The sequence below is a fragment of the Cygnus atratus genome, chromosome 4 (assembly GCF_013377495.2).
Source record: "Cygnus atratus isolate AKBS03 ecotype Queensland, Australia chromosome 4, CAtr_DNAZoo_HiC_assembly, whole genome shotgun sequence".
In the NCBI taxonomy this organism is placed as follows: domain Eukaryota; kingdom Metazoa; phylum Chordata; class Aves; order Anseriformes; family Anatidae; genus Cygnus; species Cygnus atratus.
In genome coordinates, this window is record NC_066365.1 from 33,036,751 (window position 1) to 33,056,222 (window position 19,472).

A 19,472-nucleotide genomic window follows, 5' to 3' on the forward strand; every position below is an offset into this window, starting at 1 on the left:
TTCAGTCACTGAATGTCCTTTGTAATTCATTCAGGGTTAAATCCAGCATCCTTCCTGGGCAAGGCTTCTCTTCCCAACTGTGGAATTTCCTCCTCTTCTCTACACTCTCCCTACTCCCACTGATAAAATGCTCTGAGCTAGCTCTGCAACAGCACATTGCTATGTTCCTCTCTCCAGCCCATGCTTTCTTGAGAACGTCAACTTAAAAGACTCTTTGTTTTACCATTTCCCTTCTCTTTTTCAGACCAGTGACTCAGTAGTCCTACAGAATGATCAACTGTCCATGGTGACAAAGACCAGAGAAATGCACAGATTTCTTGTAAAATATACATACACAGACATACATTTTCCCTTACTTGGTAGCTATCTCTGTGGAACTATTAACTAGTAAAGCTTTAATGAACTTCACCTGATAGCCTCTAAAAAGCAAACATTTCTTTGATTGCCTTCCCTAGTTTGGTCATTCAACTAACACCCAGAGAAGAACAAGAGAACGTGAGTAAGCCCTGCACTCAAAAAACAAGCTGGGATATGGACAAGCATGAAGGTAATAAAGCATGGCTGACAGCTAGCCAGGCACAGAGCGAAAATAACCCGGGAACAGTCATGAGCTGGCCTGCTGTGAGGCAAAGCAGAGCTCAAATTCATTGCCCTTCCACCACTCGTACCAGGAGCCGACAGGAGGGTGCTTGTTAGTCCAAGACCTCGTGCCTACAGAAATAGAAAAAGTGAAAGGGCAAGAAAGGAAGAAACAACCAGAACTGCAGTTCTTAATATGAATGCGGGGGCAGAGACGAAGACCTGCAAAACAAGCTTGTAGAAGAAGTCAGATCCTGACATGAAAGGAGTGTTCTAGTGAGGGGTTGTGGGGGTAAAATGGGAATTCTCATTTCCTCTGAGAGAATAACTGAGAGCCAAGCCTAACTGTTCTTCATACACTCAGAGTGCAAAACCTGCCAATTCCTTAAATTTTCCTGTATTTATGGAATTGCAATTTATAGGGAAACATTTGCAATATGGTTGCAAGGACAAATGAGAAATCAAGAACCTTCTGAAGAAGAAAAGCTAGTCTATTTTTGCGTTTCATAAAAAGAAAAGATTGAATGTATTACCAGGAGATAAAGAGGACAGTATTTACAAGCGTATTTGGCCACCTGTCTGTACATAAGTTTAATCCTGTGATTTATTAATAAGTATTTTCAGCAATAATAACATACACAGCTTTTGTGCTATGGAAACCACACAGAAGGCTGCAGCTCTGGCTTTTGTACTTGGCCAAGCTATACTGCAGAAAACTCATTTACTATCACAGAACCATTTTGGCTGGGATCCTGAGTTACTCAGGGCTAGAGAAGTCTTTAGAATTCCAATCTTGTTTGCCTATGGAACAGTAATTAATGATTAGCAGAGACAACAGCATTTGCATTTTTGTCGACAGAAGCTATTTCAGTTCTCAGAGTTAATCCATCTTAAAAATGCAGTAACAACAGCATATATCCATATTTGTGTTCACTCTCATTTCCAAACAAATTCCAGACAAAGATACTGTTCCTAATACACAGATTTAATGCATGTGCTCGTGTTCTGCTTTCTCTTGCCCTAAAACTTTATACAGTATTTCATCCATGAAGTTGTGCACCACAGAAGATTCAGCCAAGGCTGCCAGCCAAGCAAGGCTCAGAAGGGTAGTCCAGTGCAACAAGTATTCATTTTCTGCCAGAAGATGAAACTGTTAGCAAAGGTAACTTGACTATCTCTGTAAGCTAGCTCTCCAGTCACTGTGGCGCATTGTGCCTATACTGCGAAGGGGCTCACTGCAAATTTGAGATAAACCTTACTACACGGAGGAGTGAAGAAAGAAAAGGAGGTGGCAATCTAATCACTTGAGCAAGAAAGTGCCTTTTTTTAATCAAACAAGAAAGCTGGCAATATCTCTGTTAAGCAAACATGCTACGACAATACACACTTGTGTCCTGAGAAATATATTGGCAATACTGCAATCACAACTTGAGCAATTTGGAGACATCCTTACAGGGCTCCCACTGTCTCCTACAAAGATCATTTGCAAATACTTGCTGCTAGGCAGAACTCCAAACATCAAAAATGCACCTCACCTTGATTATGTTTATAAGTCCTAGGGATGAGTTATGTATGGCAGCACTAGTTCAGCCATATCCAGAATGAAAATACTTGCAAATTTCCCTTTAGAGTTCTAACAGAATTCAAACTTCCAAAAGCCCTCATCTCCCTCTATCCCATTTTGTGTATGGGTCAGACCACCTCACACATTTATCAACTTCTCAGCACAGCATTGCAGCCATAGCTAGCTGCCAGCATAAAAAAAAAAAAAAAAAACAACAAACCAACCAACCAAACAACAACAAAACATTAAAACACACATTTGGGTGGGGGAGAAAATTCCTAGTTAGACAAATGCTCGCTGCAAACACAGGCTCTCCCATTTAATTAGTTAACCTGCATCCACACTGAGCACCTGACCTTGCCTCCTGCTTGTCTTACCCGGAATGGCGTGTTGATTCGGCTAGTAAGTGTATCTAGGATGTGCACATTCTCATGTCGATGCAGCAAAATAAAACGGAGGAAAATCTTGAGGAGGGCTGGCTCTGAAACACTACGCAAGAAGAGATCCAGGTATGCGGTAGTAGCCATCACTTCTTCCACAGTCACCTACAGGGAAATAAAAGGCAAATGCAAACATACTGTGCACACAAAACACCCATCCTTACCCTGCAAGTATACGATACTCAGCACCCACCCTAAGCTCTCCATACACTGCCAACAAAATACTGAGACCCTTGCTTTTAAACCTGCGAAGTAATGTGCTTCTGACTTACTCGTAAGCATTCTGAACCCATTTCTTATGTCTTGCTTCCCCAGAAGTAAAAACTCCCCAAAACTGCCAACACCCCAGATCTCATACATGCTGAAATACTACAAGCCAAATCCTGCTAGAAGTTCCCCACGACATTTCTGCTGTGTCAGGGGTTTTGAATCACACTTCTGCCATTCCTCAGAAGCATTCTCAGATGTTGTGAATACCTGGATCTACCGTGTTATTAAAAATAAATGACAACAGAGCAGAATCAAAGCACAGTACAAACTCATAGGTCCGGAGCTTTAAAAAATAAATTAAAAAAACAAAACATGTCTATCCACAATTTTGCCACTATTTTCCATCTCACTCAATTTTTAAAAGGTGTGTGTATACACCCACACACATGCAAACCAAAGACCAAAGTGTTTGCTATTGCCTATTTGTATGTCAAAACACAATTGTCCCATATCCACGCGACGCTTGCATACCATTTGGATAGCCCATACTACTCTTCTTAATGCAAGCCTTTTGGAGCTTATCTATTGACAGTATGCACTGGCAAGGCACAGCAAATTCCAAAGGCCACCTCTGCACCACACACTGCTGTTGCAAAGTCAGCTTTTTAAAAATAGTTACCCAGGAACCTAATAAGCTTAAGTGTATAGAGATAAACCCTCATACACAAAAATCTTTCTGTATGAAAGGAAGTATTAAACATCTTTTGTTTACCAAACTTAGCTGGATAAATGAAAAGACTGATTTTATTAAAAAAAAGAATCAAAGCTGTCACTTAAGAACTAAGAGGATTTAGAAGCGACTCAGAAGGGCAGCACTTACGTAACATGCCTTAAATATTAAAATCCCTGTTCCATTATGCCGCGCGTTAGCTTCATGCACAGTAATGTCATCCAGCAAACGCTCCCTTTAAAGCATTTAAGATCACAAGCTGCTTCTGGCCAGTTACACAGAACATAGGAATGCTGTATACAGCCTGCAGACCTTATGGAGAGGGGGCACTGACGAGGAGAATGCAGAGTAGCTCTGAAGTTGAGGTCATTGATTCCCTCTCTTTCTCAGGCTTTATTCTGATACTCTGCTCCAACATCCTTAACATCAAGCAGCAGACTACTAGCCCATTTTGGTATCAGAAACAAAACACCAGGGAAGCTGCAACAGTAACATTTTTCACCAGAAATAAGCGAGTTCATTTCTCAGTTTATTTTGGTCAAAATCAAGCACTAAAACATAATAGTGAAAGGAAAGGAATACGGCACATTTTCACTGGCTCTGTGAACTTTGTAAAGCTAAATAAACAACAGCCAGACATGTTTGCTAGATCTGTAGCTGTATGTTCAGTGCTGCCCAATACAGAAATGAGAAAACAGATCTTCCCTGAAAGAACATCTATTAACATATAATCCTCCAACTCAGAATCCAGTTTATGAATTCATTCTTCCTCCTTCTCCTACAAATTTCAAGTGGAAAAAAAAAAGTTGTGAGATCAAGCACCCCAAAGTTATAAATCACCAGGATTAACACTGTGGCTACAGCTCTGGTTCAAATTCTGCATTACTGTAAATATTATGATAAAATGCCTTTTTATGTGCATATGCACGTAGGCACACATTTCCACAGCAATACCGCCACATCCCAACCACCATAAAACTTGCTCGGGAAATGAGCAAGGGGCTGTGCAACAAAGGAAATTGTTTCTGGTTGGAGCTGAGATTCATTTTTTTTGCAATAGCCAAAAGGTGTGGGAACTCATGGGGTAAAATAAATAACTAAATAAATAAAGGCTTTCTGATTACAGCCATTGACTGTTGCCCTGAGAACTGGCATTTTCTGTTTTGTGTTTTACAGCAGCAAACAGTAAAAAGCAAACCCCAAGAAATCCATCATGTGACATCATAATGATAGCATACAGTTCATCAAAGAGTTTAAAACCTCTGCCAAGAAAAGGCCAGACAGAAGTAATATATTGTTATGTCTCTGTCACTCCTCCTTCATCCTTTATGAGGAAAATGAAGCACGCACTTGGCCTGCGGGTTTCACAGATGTTCGCTGACAGCAGAGGAATGGGCCTATGTAGATATATAAAATACTGAAACGGTAAATGAAAGCAAGGAAAGGCTGCAGATTCACAAGGGCAGTGACCTTTTTCTGAAATCAATACTCTTTGGGCAGCTCGTGCTACATTTGTATCAGCAAGAGAAAGCCATCCGCTTTTCAGAGTGCGCATCATGAATGAAACAAAGGGCAGAAGAAAGCCAGCGAGAGACTACTATAGGAAAGAAATGTTCAATTCTGAGAGCATGTTCAGCGTTCCTTGCAGCTTGGGGACTAAACAAAAAAGAAATCCTCTTTACTGTAGCCAACACCTCGCTGACACGACTAAACAGAGCTAGAAGCACCAAATAGCACTTAAAGCAGCCCAAACAGGTCACAGAAGAGTTACTTATAACTTTGTTAAACCTCTATTGTTTGAATTGAGGTTTTTCGTGCAGTGTGCCACATCATGTTTAATTCTTAATTCTTCTTAGGAAGGATGTTGTTGAATCTGCTTAGCCGTTTTCTGAGAAAGAGGGAAGGAGACTATGCTTTGTAAAGGTTTAAAATGGATTCATAGGAATCTTTTTGCATTCTCCAGTGAAAATGCATCACCTTCATCACAACACTCCTTCAAGCTTCTGCAATAAATGAGGCTAGGGTCTATTTTGCAACTCACCACAAAACGCTCAAGGCAGGCAAGCTAAGGGTACACAAGTGACATTACTGCTACTATGTTCTGGGATTTCTCTCAGCATACCTTTGTGTGCAACTTGTCCATAAAACCAGCACAGAGATGGCCCTTCTGCTTCCTTACAATAGCAACTCAAAATATATTGCTCTTTGGCATTTGAAACAAAAGCCATGTATACAGCTTAGGATCAATTAAGCTGGCAGGCAGATGTGTGTTTTTACAGTCATATCATATTTTCCCCATCTTGCATTCTGCGTGTGCTTCTTGTTTTTACTCTTCCTGACAGTAAGCATAATTTCTCAAGATTTGAGACACCAAGAGCAGTATTCAAAAAGGCTAATTTTAGCTCCTCAAGGCTAATTTCCTTTTACTCACTGGGATACATTAACCTGCCCTGAATGAGCCTCTAGAGAACTCACTTTCTTTTGCAATTAACTAAGGAAGGACTTTGGAGAAACCAGTCACACTAGGCAAAAATCAGCCTTGGCAAAGGCCCTTTTAACTCAGTAAAACTGTTCCACATTGTACATAACACATTCAGTGTTGAAAGAAAGGCTGGTTCAATTTGTGCAGTTATTATTGAAGATCTCTGTTTTCTAAGATACCCAAACCACGATATTAAGCTTCATTCAGACTACCTGATGTTGTTTGTCCTGAAACTTATGTCCTGTGAGACAGATTTGGGTAAAGTAGGCAAATCCTTTCTAAAAAAAATAAATCCAAATCAGTACTTAGGTAAACAACAAAAGAACAAACGTTCCCAGAGAACAAAACATTACTACACACATCAAGAACGTCCACTACAATCAAAACCTGAGGCAGCTTACAAAAAACTGTATTTCACTGTAAACATTGATTTCAGTATAATTTGTCCTAGCTAGCCCTCAAAGTGAATTTATGTGAACATCTTTGAAAGGATGATAAGAAACAAGCCAAAACTTTCACATATCCACGAGTGTGACATTTAATCTGAATATTCCTCACCTCTGATAATTCAAGGATCAAGAAAAATACCATAATAAATGGAGATGAATCAAGACATGGTAGTTTTCTAGAAGTCCTTTGCTAAGTAAGAAAATTCAGAGGTATATTTTTGATAAAGATATTTGAGCAGTATTAAAATCCATCACTGCTACAATAGCAAAAAATGAAAACCTACCAGCAGCATACTTTGCATTAGATCCTTTCTACTAAAATTGCTCGGGAATGGTAAAGACTGGGGATATCTCTGCTCTTGAGATAAAATTGTAGGATTGAAAAATGAAAAATGAGAAAAATCTGTATCCATTACATTACTCAGACAAGGATTCTGCCATTTTTATTTCCATTATCCATAGTTGTAATGAAGAAAACTTATTGGAATTTTGAAAAATACACACACAAAGTATGTATCTAAAAGATACCATTTGGAAGCCTCATCCACAGGTTTTTCCTTACAACACCCAGTTGTTACAGATATTTTTGAAGATTACAGATACTTTTACAAGAGGGACTACCTGAGAGCCTTCATAGCCAGATAGATATTTGATCAGAGATTATTGAAAACAGAAAGCTACTTTTAGCATTTTAATACCCTTCTCTTATTATGTAATAATTTTTAGTAAATCTTTTCTTGCCTCTTCTGATTACTGATTAGATGGTGAGGCAGAACACCGTAAAGAGATCCAGCTTTTACAAGTCACTGTGCCAAGTAATAGGAGAGAGCCAGAAATTACTGTCATTGCGAGTTCAGTTCAATATATTACATTGACTGTGTTAGACCAATTGCACTGATTCTTTATTACTGGCTATTCTCCCTTGGGATCTGCACAATATACTTTCTAATTTACAGCTTTGTGCCTTCTTACAAGAGTACGGCTTTCATGATTCCTCCTCTCCTTCCTACAAGGATTTCACACTGCCTATGAAGAGACCATGAATGTCCTCGTTAGAACTTACCTTCTAGATCCATGAGCAGTTTAAACCTGAATAAATCCTCCTCCCTGATTAAAAAGTAAAAAATAAAATTCAACCATTCCCACCCTCTTCTCCTTTCTATTCATTTTCAACTTCTTGCCCCCTGCTTATACTGGCAGAAGTGTTCACGCTTCACTTCATTGCACAGTGAATTGGCTCAGGGAATTGATTCAGGATAAAACTACCTAGGAAATAAAGGCAAGCTTTATCCTCAATCAATCAGTTTCCCATCTGAACAAGCGGGATCAGTGACAGAGAAAGTTTGCACTTAGGGAGGAACCAGAAAACAAGAACTGCTTCAACTTCCTTCTGCTTAAGTTAATAAACAGGTTCAGTTTGTACCTCGTTAAAGCTCCAGTCAATTGCCTGACGTAAAAAGTGAATGGCACCTTTAACATATGTCCACTTTGTAGCCGGTAAAATTAAGTTTTGTAGCTACTGATGGGCTTCTCCAAAGCATAAGACTATTCAAAGTTTTCCAGTAAGACTGTATTTACACCTTTTTACAGCAGCTGTCCAAACACTTCTCAGTAAGGTGAGAGATGGGATTATTTCTAACTGGAAACTGACGTTCTTTTAGGATATTTATAAAGATGCTACTTCCAATCAGTATAGTATAATTTACAGGTCATTTCCCCCCAGCTGAGCAGTGTAATCATCGAGCAAGTATTATTGAATTATCACAGTAGCATACCACTTTAGAGGTTTTCATTTAGATGGGTTAGTGAGCAATGTAACTGAGGTCCACTTGACAGAGCTTAATCGACAGAACCGTGCCAGTGCTCCCAGAAACCTGTTCTGTTTGCTTGGCCAACAGCAACATTTTTCACTAAAAAGCTGGCACAATTTTCCTTTATTCAGCTTAAAACTAGCTTTCCAAGTAGAGAAATAACATCATAGCAATTAAATGCATATAGTGTAGCAGTAAATACTAAGAAATGAAAAATTAGCTTTAATCATATAATTTGACAAATTTTTAGCACTATCTTCAATAAATTGAAATTACACAAATTACATAAACATTCAAAATGATCAGGATAGCTATCTTCATAACCCATGTGCTCTGAATGCCAAAGTAAATCATATGAGCTTCCAAGAGGTGTATATAAACAATCTTATTTGCATCAAAGGTAACGTAATATTGCATATATGGTCACAGTGTGACTCCTTGTTATTTAGCACATGGATTAGATGGCAAAAATCTATACCTACTAAAGATCTCACAAAAAGGATTACACTGATCAGCTTTCTACAATGGCACAACAAGTATCTAAAAGAATAAGGCAAATAAGCACTTTCTAATACCAAACACATAAAAACTAAAACAAGACAACAGGGCCCCCGTCACAACCAGTAAGACATCTTCAACTTCAGTGCCATTACTCTGATTCACTGTGGGACTTCAACTAGACTTTAACTGATGAGGAAATTAGCCTGATTTGATTACTTTGACCACTGTAAAATTTGGCCCCTGAATACCTTACATTTTTTGACAGGGCTCCAAACAGTTAGCTTTGAAAATAAAGTGAAAAATAGCCACTGAGATAAATCACAGAAACGTAATGTCATGGCTCCCTTCCAGAGCAGAAGTACACCTTCTTGCAAGTATTTTTTCCTAAGTACCAAACGCTAGGGAGGAACATAAAGATTTGCATAATTTCAAGTTGTAACTGGCACGCTGTCAAAAAGTGCCAGTCTTAAATTATGAGCAGATTTTGTCAGATAGTCTTACTTGTCTTAAATCCCAGACATTTACACCAGAAAAAACGAAGGATGGTTTGGGCAAAAATCGTGGGCTGTTACTACAAAATGAAAACTATCAAGCTAACCTCTCCTTTGTCTCTCTATCTTTATGGAGAAGATATTTTATTCTTTCTGGTTTTAACTAAATCTGTACAGAAATAAGGAATTCGTGACCTTGCATAACAAATGCTCAGACAAATCCCACTGAACGGCACTGAATCATGTGTTTCCATTTCTCTAGAAACTCAGATGTCAGAAGCGAGGCAGGTAACTCTTGTAAGTAGTACAATAAAAACCAACCAAAGGACAAGATACGGCTATTCACATCAGCCAGGTAATGCATATCCCCAGCTACACGATACAAATCTGAGCTCTCTCTACCCACTTGGCAATGTTCAGCTTCTGGGATATGAACATATTTGTCAATTCCTCATTACGTGGGTAGGTGGGATAACCCACGCAAAGCGACAACAGACAAGTACAGACCAGGTATAAATTAGGCTGCAAGAACATGCTATAATTAGGACACTTATCTTGGAGAAACGAAGTTAGGGAGTCATAAACTTAGACAATGTTTGTTTTTTTAAGCACATCACAGTTAATCTGCTCCCTAAATAACCTTCAGAGAGTTCACAGTGAAAAACAGGTTATTTCAAGCCAGCTAGCCTGCACAATAAATTTGAAACTTCCTTAACTGGAAAAAACCTGAACTAGCTGATTCTTTTTTCAGCTACATATCAGCTCCCTGAGCTGAATAAAACCATCAAATCACACCAAGCAAAGTACGTTGGTCTCCCCATTCCAACTTATTCATAGCAATGCATTGCTATCCTCAACACTCTTGTACTGTTTCATTCACACGGTGAATCGTGTACGTAGTAAGTATGTATGGGGGACAGCCTGCACAAATTTTAAAAAGGCATTACTACATAATTCCATGAACATTACAGACAGTTCAAGATCACGCATATACACATCTCAAAGCCTTGAGCCACGTACTGAAATTCCGAAAAGCTGTGATACTTTCACCAAGTATCTTGTTTAATTGTCCACTGTTTTAAGCAGGGAAAAGAGAAGGCCATTTCCAAACACATTAAGGACAAGAAGGTGATTAGGAGCAGTTCGGATTTATGAAGGGGAAATCATGCCTTCTACAAGATGACTGGCTCAACAGATAAATGCAGAGCAGTTGATGTCTATCTTGCACAGCTTTTGACACTGCCTTTTGCACAACATCCTCACAGACAAAATGATGAAGTGAGGTGGATTGTAAACCAGTAGAACTGCTGGGCTCTAAAGACTGTGATCAGCAATGCAAAGTACAGCTGAATGCTGGTGAGGAGGGGGCTACATTGAGGCCAGGGCAGTTTAATATCATCATTAACGACCTAGATGATGAGATGAAGTGTACCCTCATGCAAGTTTGAAGTTTGTAGACATTAAAAACTGGGAAGTGCAGTTGACAGACTAGATGGTTGTGCTGCCATTCAGAGGGACCTTGACATACAGGTCCTTGGGGACAAAAATTGGCCATGTGCAAGCCGTGCATTTTTGCAGCAAAAGTGAACTCTGGGCTGCATTTACAGCAGGTTGGTGGGGGGCATCCTTCCCCTTTACTCAGCACTGCTAAGATGTGCTGGGCCACACAGGACAAGAGGTGCACAGACATGCTGGAGCATGTTCAGCAACGGACCACAAAGATGATGATGCTGTGAGAGCATCTGATGTATGAGGAGAGGCAGAGAGAGCTGGATTCAGCCTGAAGAACAGGAGGCTCAGCAGGATCTTATCAATGTGTGTGAATACCGGCTGGGAAGGAGCGAAGATAACAGAACTCTTCTCAATGGTGCCTGGTGAAGGAATAAGAAGCAATGGGGCAATAAATGAAATCCAGGAAATTCTAAACTGACATCAGGAAAAAAAAAAGGCAAAGAAACAACTAGCACATTTTTCTGAACAACTTGCTCTAGCTGATCCTGCTTGTGTGAGAGAGTTAGGCAGGATGACATCCACAGCTGCCTGCCAGCCTCAGCTATGTTGCAGTTCTGGACAGAAACAGGAGAAGGAGAGACTGGCCAGCATGATCAAGGCTCAGCTTCAATCCAAAAGTGAGCAACTCTCCTCATACCAGACATTTTGTTCATATCAAAATACCTCAGTTGATAAAGCAAACTAATGTTGCTGTTGCTCCATGAGGGATTAAAAGATAATAAGGTTATTAGCTACACAATTTATTGAATATTGCTTGTAGGGTTGTTTGGCTTATTTTATTTTATATACTTGAATAATCTAAATTAGATTTGGTGATCAGACAGGAAGTCATATTAATGTGATTTGTTGATGTGGCTGTTGTTTTACACAGAAATCAAATTCTATCACAATGAGAACACAGAAGATTGAAGATTTCTTTCCTAGATGTCTGCATTCTCGACTGGAGCTGTCTTTTCAAAACAAAAAATTCACCTCTGTGTCTCTCTGCAAAGCAATTTTGAACTCAATACATCTACTTCTTGAGGGAAAATTGGAGTAGAATACATACAGAACAGATCTGAAGTAGTATGCCAACAGAGCCAAAAGCTCCTCTCTCTTCTGAATTCTGCATTAAGCTAGAACCATGGGTACCAGACTAGATGTGGGATGTCAGGGCTTGCATGCCATACAAGGTCTGGACTCGCTTCCTTCCATGTCTGTCATCAACAGGTATCAGAAGCAGCTGTTCCATACCAATTAAATTCTACTAATAAGATTTCCATGAACAGAGATTTACAGAACATGTACTAATAGTGCATAGACTAAGGCGCAGAACTAATAGAATAGTGCATAACTAATAGAACATGCACTAATAGACACTAATTAGTGTCCAGAGGAGGGCGACAGTGTTCAGAGGAGGGCAACGAAGATGGTGAAGGGCCTAGAGGGGAAGACACATGAGGAGCGGCTGAGGTCACTGGGCCTGTTCAGCCTGGAGAAGAGGAGGCTGAGGGGGGACCTCATCGCTGTCTACAACTTCCTCGCGGGAGGGAGTGGAGCGGCAGGTGACCTATTCTCCGTTATCACCAGTGACAAGACCCACGGGAACGGTGTTAAGCTGAGGCAGGGGAAGTTTAGGCTGGACATCAGGAAGAGGTTCTTCACCGAAAGGGTGGTTGCACACTGGAACAGGCTCCCCAGGGAAGCAGTCACTGCACCAAGCCTGTCTGAATTAAAGAAGAGATTGGACTGTGCACTTAGTCACATGGTCTAAACTTTTGGGCAGACCTGTGCGGTGCCAGGAGTTGGACTTGATGATCCTTATGGGTCCCTTCCAACTTGGGATATTCTATGATTCTAATAATTAGCATCTCTTCCTAACCCCTCTTTAACCTTCCCCAGATCTGTCCTCCAAATCAGGTTTTTATACCATGCTCCTATATTCATGTCAAAATTAATCCAAGCAACCCAAACCGATAAACAACTGGATAAAAAAAAAATCAAGATGCATGTAGTATTATTCAATGAAAGTAATGCAAGTACTTCTGTTTTAAAACCACCATGATGCCTCTGGCCTTTCTCTCATTTTGGCCCTTTTTGTTTTCAGCTTTGTGTTATTAAGGAGAGAAAACCAAAAGTTCCATTACAACACTGAAGTTCCCAAATGGATGATACTTGCTTATTCCTCAACACAGCATGAACTTTTGGAATGACTGCTAGAAATCACTGTAGCGTATGAAAGAGCTGATACAGCATAATTATCTGTCTTAGCCCAGAGGCATCTGTCCCAAAAGCAAAGATGTAAAATATTTATTTTCCATTAAATTAATGTGGCACAACACAAAGACTGAAGAGGTCAAAGGTACCTCTATTTATTTCCTTTCGCTAGAGATTTTGGTCTCATGTATGTGAGAGCCTTGTGTCAAATCCACTAGATGGTGCAATACATCTTCTCCGTTAAGTGTGTTTGGGGTTTAAATATATAAAATATTTATTTTTTAATGAGAAGTCAAACTTAATGCTAATCAAGGAAAGGTTTATTAATGGAAGAAAAAGGGTGCAACAGAATGTAAGGGCTCAGGAAAGACCTGGGCTCGAAGCTCACGTATGCTAGCAGCCAACACCTCCATTTTCAAGACAAGTATGATTTCACCCAATTTCAGAATATATAAATGCGGTTCAATACAATTTCTATCACATGAAGAAGCTAATCAGAACAGCATGCTTTAAAGGATTTAAATAACATCTATAAGGAAATAATCAAGCCAATAGAGGTTCGGAGTTATATTGACCAATAAAAATAGCATTCAGCTGTATGGTAGTATTCAAGAACCCTAAAATTTGTCTTAAGCACTTCAGAGGTTAAAAACAGTACCTACTAAAACTACAATCCCATGGCTACCTTCTGACATCTCACTTGTTATCTGTAACGTTGACCTAAAGCTAGCTCCCATTTCACTTTTGATTGTACTTCCCAGTGTTTGTACTGGATTAAGTCAAGAAATTTCTATAAAATAGAAAAAAAAAACCCTGTCAGGTAAGGGGGTGAACTATCTGAATGACAGATTACAAACTTAATCCGGATCGCAGCCAAATTTTATTTCAGCCCCTGCCAAATTCTCATATGTTTGTGTTCTGCTGAATTGTTGAAGATTCTACACCGCTTATTACTTTATTGGTAAGTGACTGCTTACCACAAGGAATTGTGTGTACTGCCAAGACAAGTCCTACAGTAGGAAGTAGGATATGATGTTTCACTGGCCTCTCAGAAATGGAACAGGTGCACAGCTTTCTGCTTGGCAGGCTTAGTAAAAATTAGTAGAACTTGAAAAAGTTATTTATTAGTCCTCTCCTGGCAATTTTTGGTAGATATCCAAAAAAATCTTAATTTTTATTCTCATCAATTCCTGCTTTTTCTCCTCACACAAGATGTTCTTTTTTAGGAAAAAGACTGTTAGTTGACATATTCTGCAGGACACGTAGTTTCCTGCAGTCCAACAAAAATAAAAAAATAAGAAAATCAGTAATTCACCAACATCAGTGAAACATTTTGCAAAGGATAATCACTAAAACTCAAAGATTTTTTTTTCTTTGAAGTAATATAAATTGCACCCTAGCACACTCAAAAACTGACATAAAATTCCATTTCTTCTCCACTTTATGAAAACAATTCTACCAACTGTGATAAGGAAACACTACCTACTTAGCTGAAGTTGGGGGAATATTTATTGACAAAACATTTTCCTTTTCGACATTTGGAATTTGGGCATTTTCCTTTTGGAAAAATATTCATTTGGAAAAAAAATCCTCATGGAAACGTCTGTCATGATGAAATGCTGTCTAAATGGTCACTGCTTTTTGATGGTATGTCAGCCTAGTGCAACAAAAATTTTTTGATTCTCCATTTCACTTCAAAATTTTAAATATTTTCATAAATATCCCCATCTTACTTAACAATCTGCATAGAGTAAATAGGAATTATGGAAGGAAAAGGTGGGAAGTCAGCCTAGGACTCACTACTGTTAACTATGTTCAATAGTATCTTCACACAGAGATCATCCACAATGTCTTTGCCTCATTCAAGCCACCCTTGCATTCACCACTGACCTTATGGAGCGCAGGAGCCATTACTGGCACCAAAAATCCATTGTAAATGTAATTCACAAGCTGGTTACGTATCAAAGGATGTGCGACCTAAGGGGAAGGGAGGTGAGGAAAGACAGACAGAACAGTTCCAGTGAGATTTCAAACAAGACAAGGAAGATACTACTACTGCCCACTACCAAAATAATTTCACATTTAAAAAGCCATGTTAATTTGTCCTTCTCACTAGCATTTTCTGTGATATGGGTTCTTAAAGATTGTGTGTTCCTCAAACACAAACTGTGTTTAATTACAGTAAGCCTGCCAACAGTGGGAGAACAGGGCTTTTCAATCTCCCCGTGTGTTGACAAAGACAAATGGATGGACAGCAAAGCGTGCATGCCCATGCATCAAGGAAGACTTGAGATTCTAAATTTAGCTCCTGCAACCTTCTCAGGGTCACTTGAAGGTGGACTTGCCATCATTAAATTGTCCTCTTACAACAAGAAAAAGCAGAACAACTGTTTTCCTGTGTTTTAAGACTAGGTAAACCAAAGCGTTCGCTAGGCTATGGCGTAAGAACATTCAGTTCACATGCTCTTCCTCCAACCACTGGGGAAGAAAAAAAAAACAGAAAAAAGAAAAGAAAAAACAACATACTTTATTCGATAGGTTATTAGCTTTAAAAAAAATTGAACTGCTATTGGAAGCCAAAAATCCACTTTTATAATGATGCATTCACTATTTTCCACAAAATGAAGCATATTATCAATTAATGCATTTAAAAGAAATTTAGTAAGAGCAAAAAAAAAAATCCCTTCTGAAGCACTCCAGGTTAATACATTCTGTTTGAAGTTTGTATTTAAACTTGAATGTCACAGCCTACATGCAGCCACAAATACATTATCCTACTTGCAATTCTTCCCAGAATTCCTATAATTTATAACCCTCACTTTGAAAAGGGGAAGAAAAATGGTTACCCTTCTTCATGCTGTGATCCAGGGAAAAAGTAGTAAATGGCAAGAAGTCTTGGCTACACTGTCCCTTATTAATCTCTGGCCAAAGTTTTTCAGTCAGCACAGAACAAGCCACAGCACAAAAACCATTCCATGCATTTAGCAAAAATTCCTGCAGTAACTGACTTTTCTTCTGCGCTTTGCTGAAGATAGACTATAAAGACACAATCAGGCAGCACTCAGAAACTGCTCTTTTGTGCATGTCAACTTAAGATCTTTAATCATTTTCAGTTTATTTGAAAAGCAGTTTTAAAATTATATATTCTTCTTTAATTCGTCTGCGGTAACTTTTGCATGGACTCTAAAAAAGGTATTAAATATTACCTCCTACAGATATCCTGCATAAAAACACCATTTGGACACATGTTAATAAATCTTTTATACTGCATTTAAAGAATGACAGCTACTATTATTCTCACCTGTTAAATGCTTTAATAGTCAATCAATTGTTTTACTGTATTTTGCATGCATCTCACTACAACTTATTTTTTATTTAACAGTAAATGTTATTTTCAATCCTATTCAGCGCATTTCTTCAAGTAACACATACCTACAGCCCGTGTAGAATTTATATCCTATGTTAATAAAATATTGGGCAAGCGCTCTATAGGGTCCTCTGTCCTTAAAAAACAATACAAAATGGATTTTTCTGGATCAAAGCCAGAAAAAAAAATCAAGAAACAATTATTAGGAACGGAGTATGTACTCTAAACAGGCCAATCTAAAATTAATAATTTAAGTGCAGTGGTCACTGAAAGGCAAAACAGACTAAACAGACGATTTTCTTGTGTACACTGTTATAAGAGCTTAGACAAAGACAGAATGTTTTTTAACACAAATACATAAATACTACCCCCCCACACGTAAAGGCATTCAATTTTCTTTTAATATTAACAGTAGTATTAAAATGCAATAAACTCTTTTTTTTTAAATAAAGAAAATACTCTCAATTTTGTGATGAAATATCAAGAAGCAGCACAATTATACTGAATTTATTAGAAACATTTGTCATTTGAAAAACAAAAACATATTAATTCATCCTTACAACTGGGACAATCAGCACAAAGCCTTCACTTTATAAGCAACTTATTTAGCGTAACGTACAACTCCATGCCATCAATAAGGGAAACTAAACTCCATCATTCAAAAACTTTTGCGGGGTATATAAAACCATTGCTTCAAGAGAACAGAACAACTCTGCTCCATTACCTGTATCACAGCATTGCAAAATTCAAGAGAATTCATGAATTGCACAAGGGCTGGTGACAACAGCCAGTCATCTTTCAGTAGACAGTGCCACTCTTCCCCTTTTTCTTCCAACTTTGTAGGCAAAGATGAATAGAGGCCACTTAGTCCTGTTGCCAGCACCTGTATTTCAAAAACAGAAGAGAAATAAGTTAAGTTTCTAAATGTTCATCTGCTTGAACGGCATTGCCGCACAACAAATCATTTCTCTTGCTCGTTTTGGTAACTCAAGAGACTGTTATGATTACTTCAGTTTCCTTTGAAAGAGTTCTGTCGCAGAAAAACATGAGTATTTTCAAGAGCCTTCTACGTATTATCCTTCTTCCAAGAACTGGTACTTATGAGAAAGTGATGTGAAAAAGCAGATTGTCTTGTATTCTTTATCAGAATTTATATTTTTTCAAATGCTTGTAAAATTATTTTACACTTTCCTTCATTTATCCTCCAGAAGAAGCCATCATTATCATATCTCCATAGCCTGTCACTTGCAGATGGTTTGAATGTTACTACTTACATATGCCTATATAAAATTATTTCACCAGGAAATAGAAAAAACTAGAAATGGAGGGGGAAGTGTCCCCATCAACAAAAATGAAGTTCAGTCTCACTCTGGCCACAGATATGTGTTGACTTCTACTCATAGACATTGGTATTCAGTTGAATCCAAGTCACAAAAAGAAATTTTTAACTGTTAATAATTTCTCTTTGTTCCTTCTTATTTACTTGGAAAAGGGAAGGGAAGGCAAGGGAAATAACTTACTGTACAGACATTGTTTCCAGCGCTATTAAGGCTTACAGGTGATCTATGTAGAATATTATCACAGAAGCGCAAAAATGTAATTTTAGTTACAATTTTAAAAGCATATTTTCAAAAAAAAAACTTTTTAAGTGTTACTGAATATATCAAGAGCATTGGGAGTTCAGGACCAAACTTTTAATTATTAACATTATTTGAAGCTGGAAATTTTTTATTTTACAATTCTCATCCTTCTGACATGATTTTCTACAACTTCAGGGCACTTTTTAAGATGATGTTCATTTTAATGGGATCATTAAGACTCAGCCTGATGGAAACCTTTTTAGGTTTCATTCAGTGAACTCTTACAGGAATTCGTCTGTCCAGAAATGGCTATTTGGCATCTACAGGGCTAGACAGTCAAAGCCCAGGTGAAACACAACTGTTTTATCCATTAGAAAACAAACACTTGACAATGCGCAGGTCAACAACCCAAGGGTTCATGGAAGGGGATTGAGGTGTTGATGACATGCAAGTGTAACCAATTACAATTGTTACCCTATCCAGCTGGGCAAAGGCTGTCTTTCTGAATGCTTTCCATTTCTAAAAAATCACAGAACTTTGAAGATGGGCTTATTCTGGTGTATATATAATTAAGCCAAATATCATGAAAAAGATAACACTGTGGGAAACTCTGCTTTGGCATGCTAAGCTACTTTTTCACACATAAATATACATATATATATATACACACATATATATATACACATATACAGACACACAAACACACATACATAAAACCAACAATAAAAAGTTGCAGGAAATACTACAAATCCAAGAAGCTAAACCATTGAGCAAAGCTTTATTTGTACAATCATATTCTTTTAAAACAAGGAGCTTTTTTCCTTTCTCTTGGTAGAAGAGCTCAAAGTAAGAAGTTTTCACTAGACCCATTAAAAATATTTCACTAGACCTATTAAAAATATTTACAGTAATCTCCTCCACACTTATACTCACAAACCCAGGCTTCAGACAATTGTAGAAAGGAAAAAAAATCTGAAGAGAGAATTTAAGTTTCTTTTGTGTGGCAATCTCCTAATTAATGCATGCTTGATTTTCCATTGTCTGCTTAAAATTTAATTGCTATTTATAAGCACACACCCTCTCAGTAAGCAAAGTAATTCGATTTTCAGAACTGAGCACTATCCACATTTCTCCTTGATATGGAAGTTTAGTTCTGAAGCGCATGAAAACGACCTTGAGCAAAACACACTATTCACCACTACAAGGAGCACAGAACTCCCAATCATTCAATGTCTCAAAATGGGGAATTCTTTAGCTTGTCCAACTTACTGGACTAACAAGTGACAGATGTAGCTGTTAAAATGTGAAATGTTTAGAAAGCTCTTATTTTTTTCTATGAAGTACAACACAAATAGCTCTATGTGAAATCATGTTTCTAAAGCACTGAGAAACAGAGTAGCCATTAGAAGCAAATTTACTCTGTTTTAAATAAAAAATATTTAATTTTTTTCATAGAAGTATGTGGTAAAAATAGGACTACCATTTGAAATTACTAACAGAACTCTCCACATGCTATAAGCAGGCGTATTAAATAATGCACACATACAGTCCACATTACAG

General features: G+C 38.2%; 1 protein-coding gene across 5 annotated transcripts in view; it reads right to left on the minus strand.

The window, feature by feature from the left end:
- The window catches only part of FHIP1A (FHF complex subunit HOOK interacting protein 1A), a 96,079-nt gene that overhangs the window by 22,466 nt on the left and 54,141 nt on the right, over nucleotides 1–19,472 (minus strand). For all 5 annotated transcript variants that reach the window (XM_035547025.2, XM_035547036.2, XM_035547043.2 and 2 more), the window contains 3 exons: nucleotides 17,057–17,215; nucleotides 14,856–14,942; nucleotides 2,521–2,688 (listed from right to left, as the gene is read on the minus strand). In XM_035547025.2, coding sequence (XP_035402918.1) covers nucleotides 2,521–2,688; nucleotides 14,856–14,942; nucleotides 17,057–17,215 — 414 coding nt within the window. The remainder of the gene's footprint in view (nucleotides 1–2,520; nucleotides 2,689–14,855; nucleotides 14,943–17,056; nucleotides 17,216–19,472) is intronic.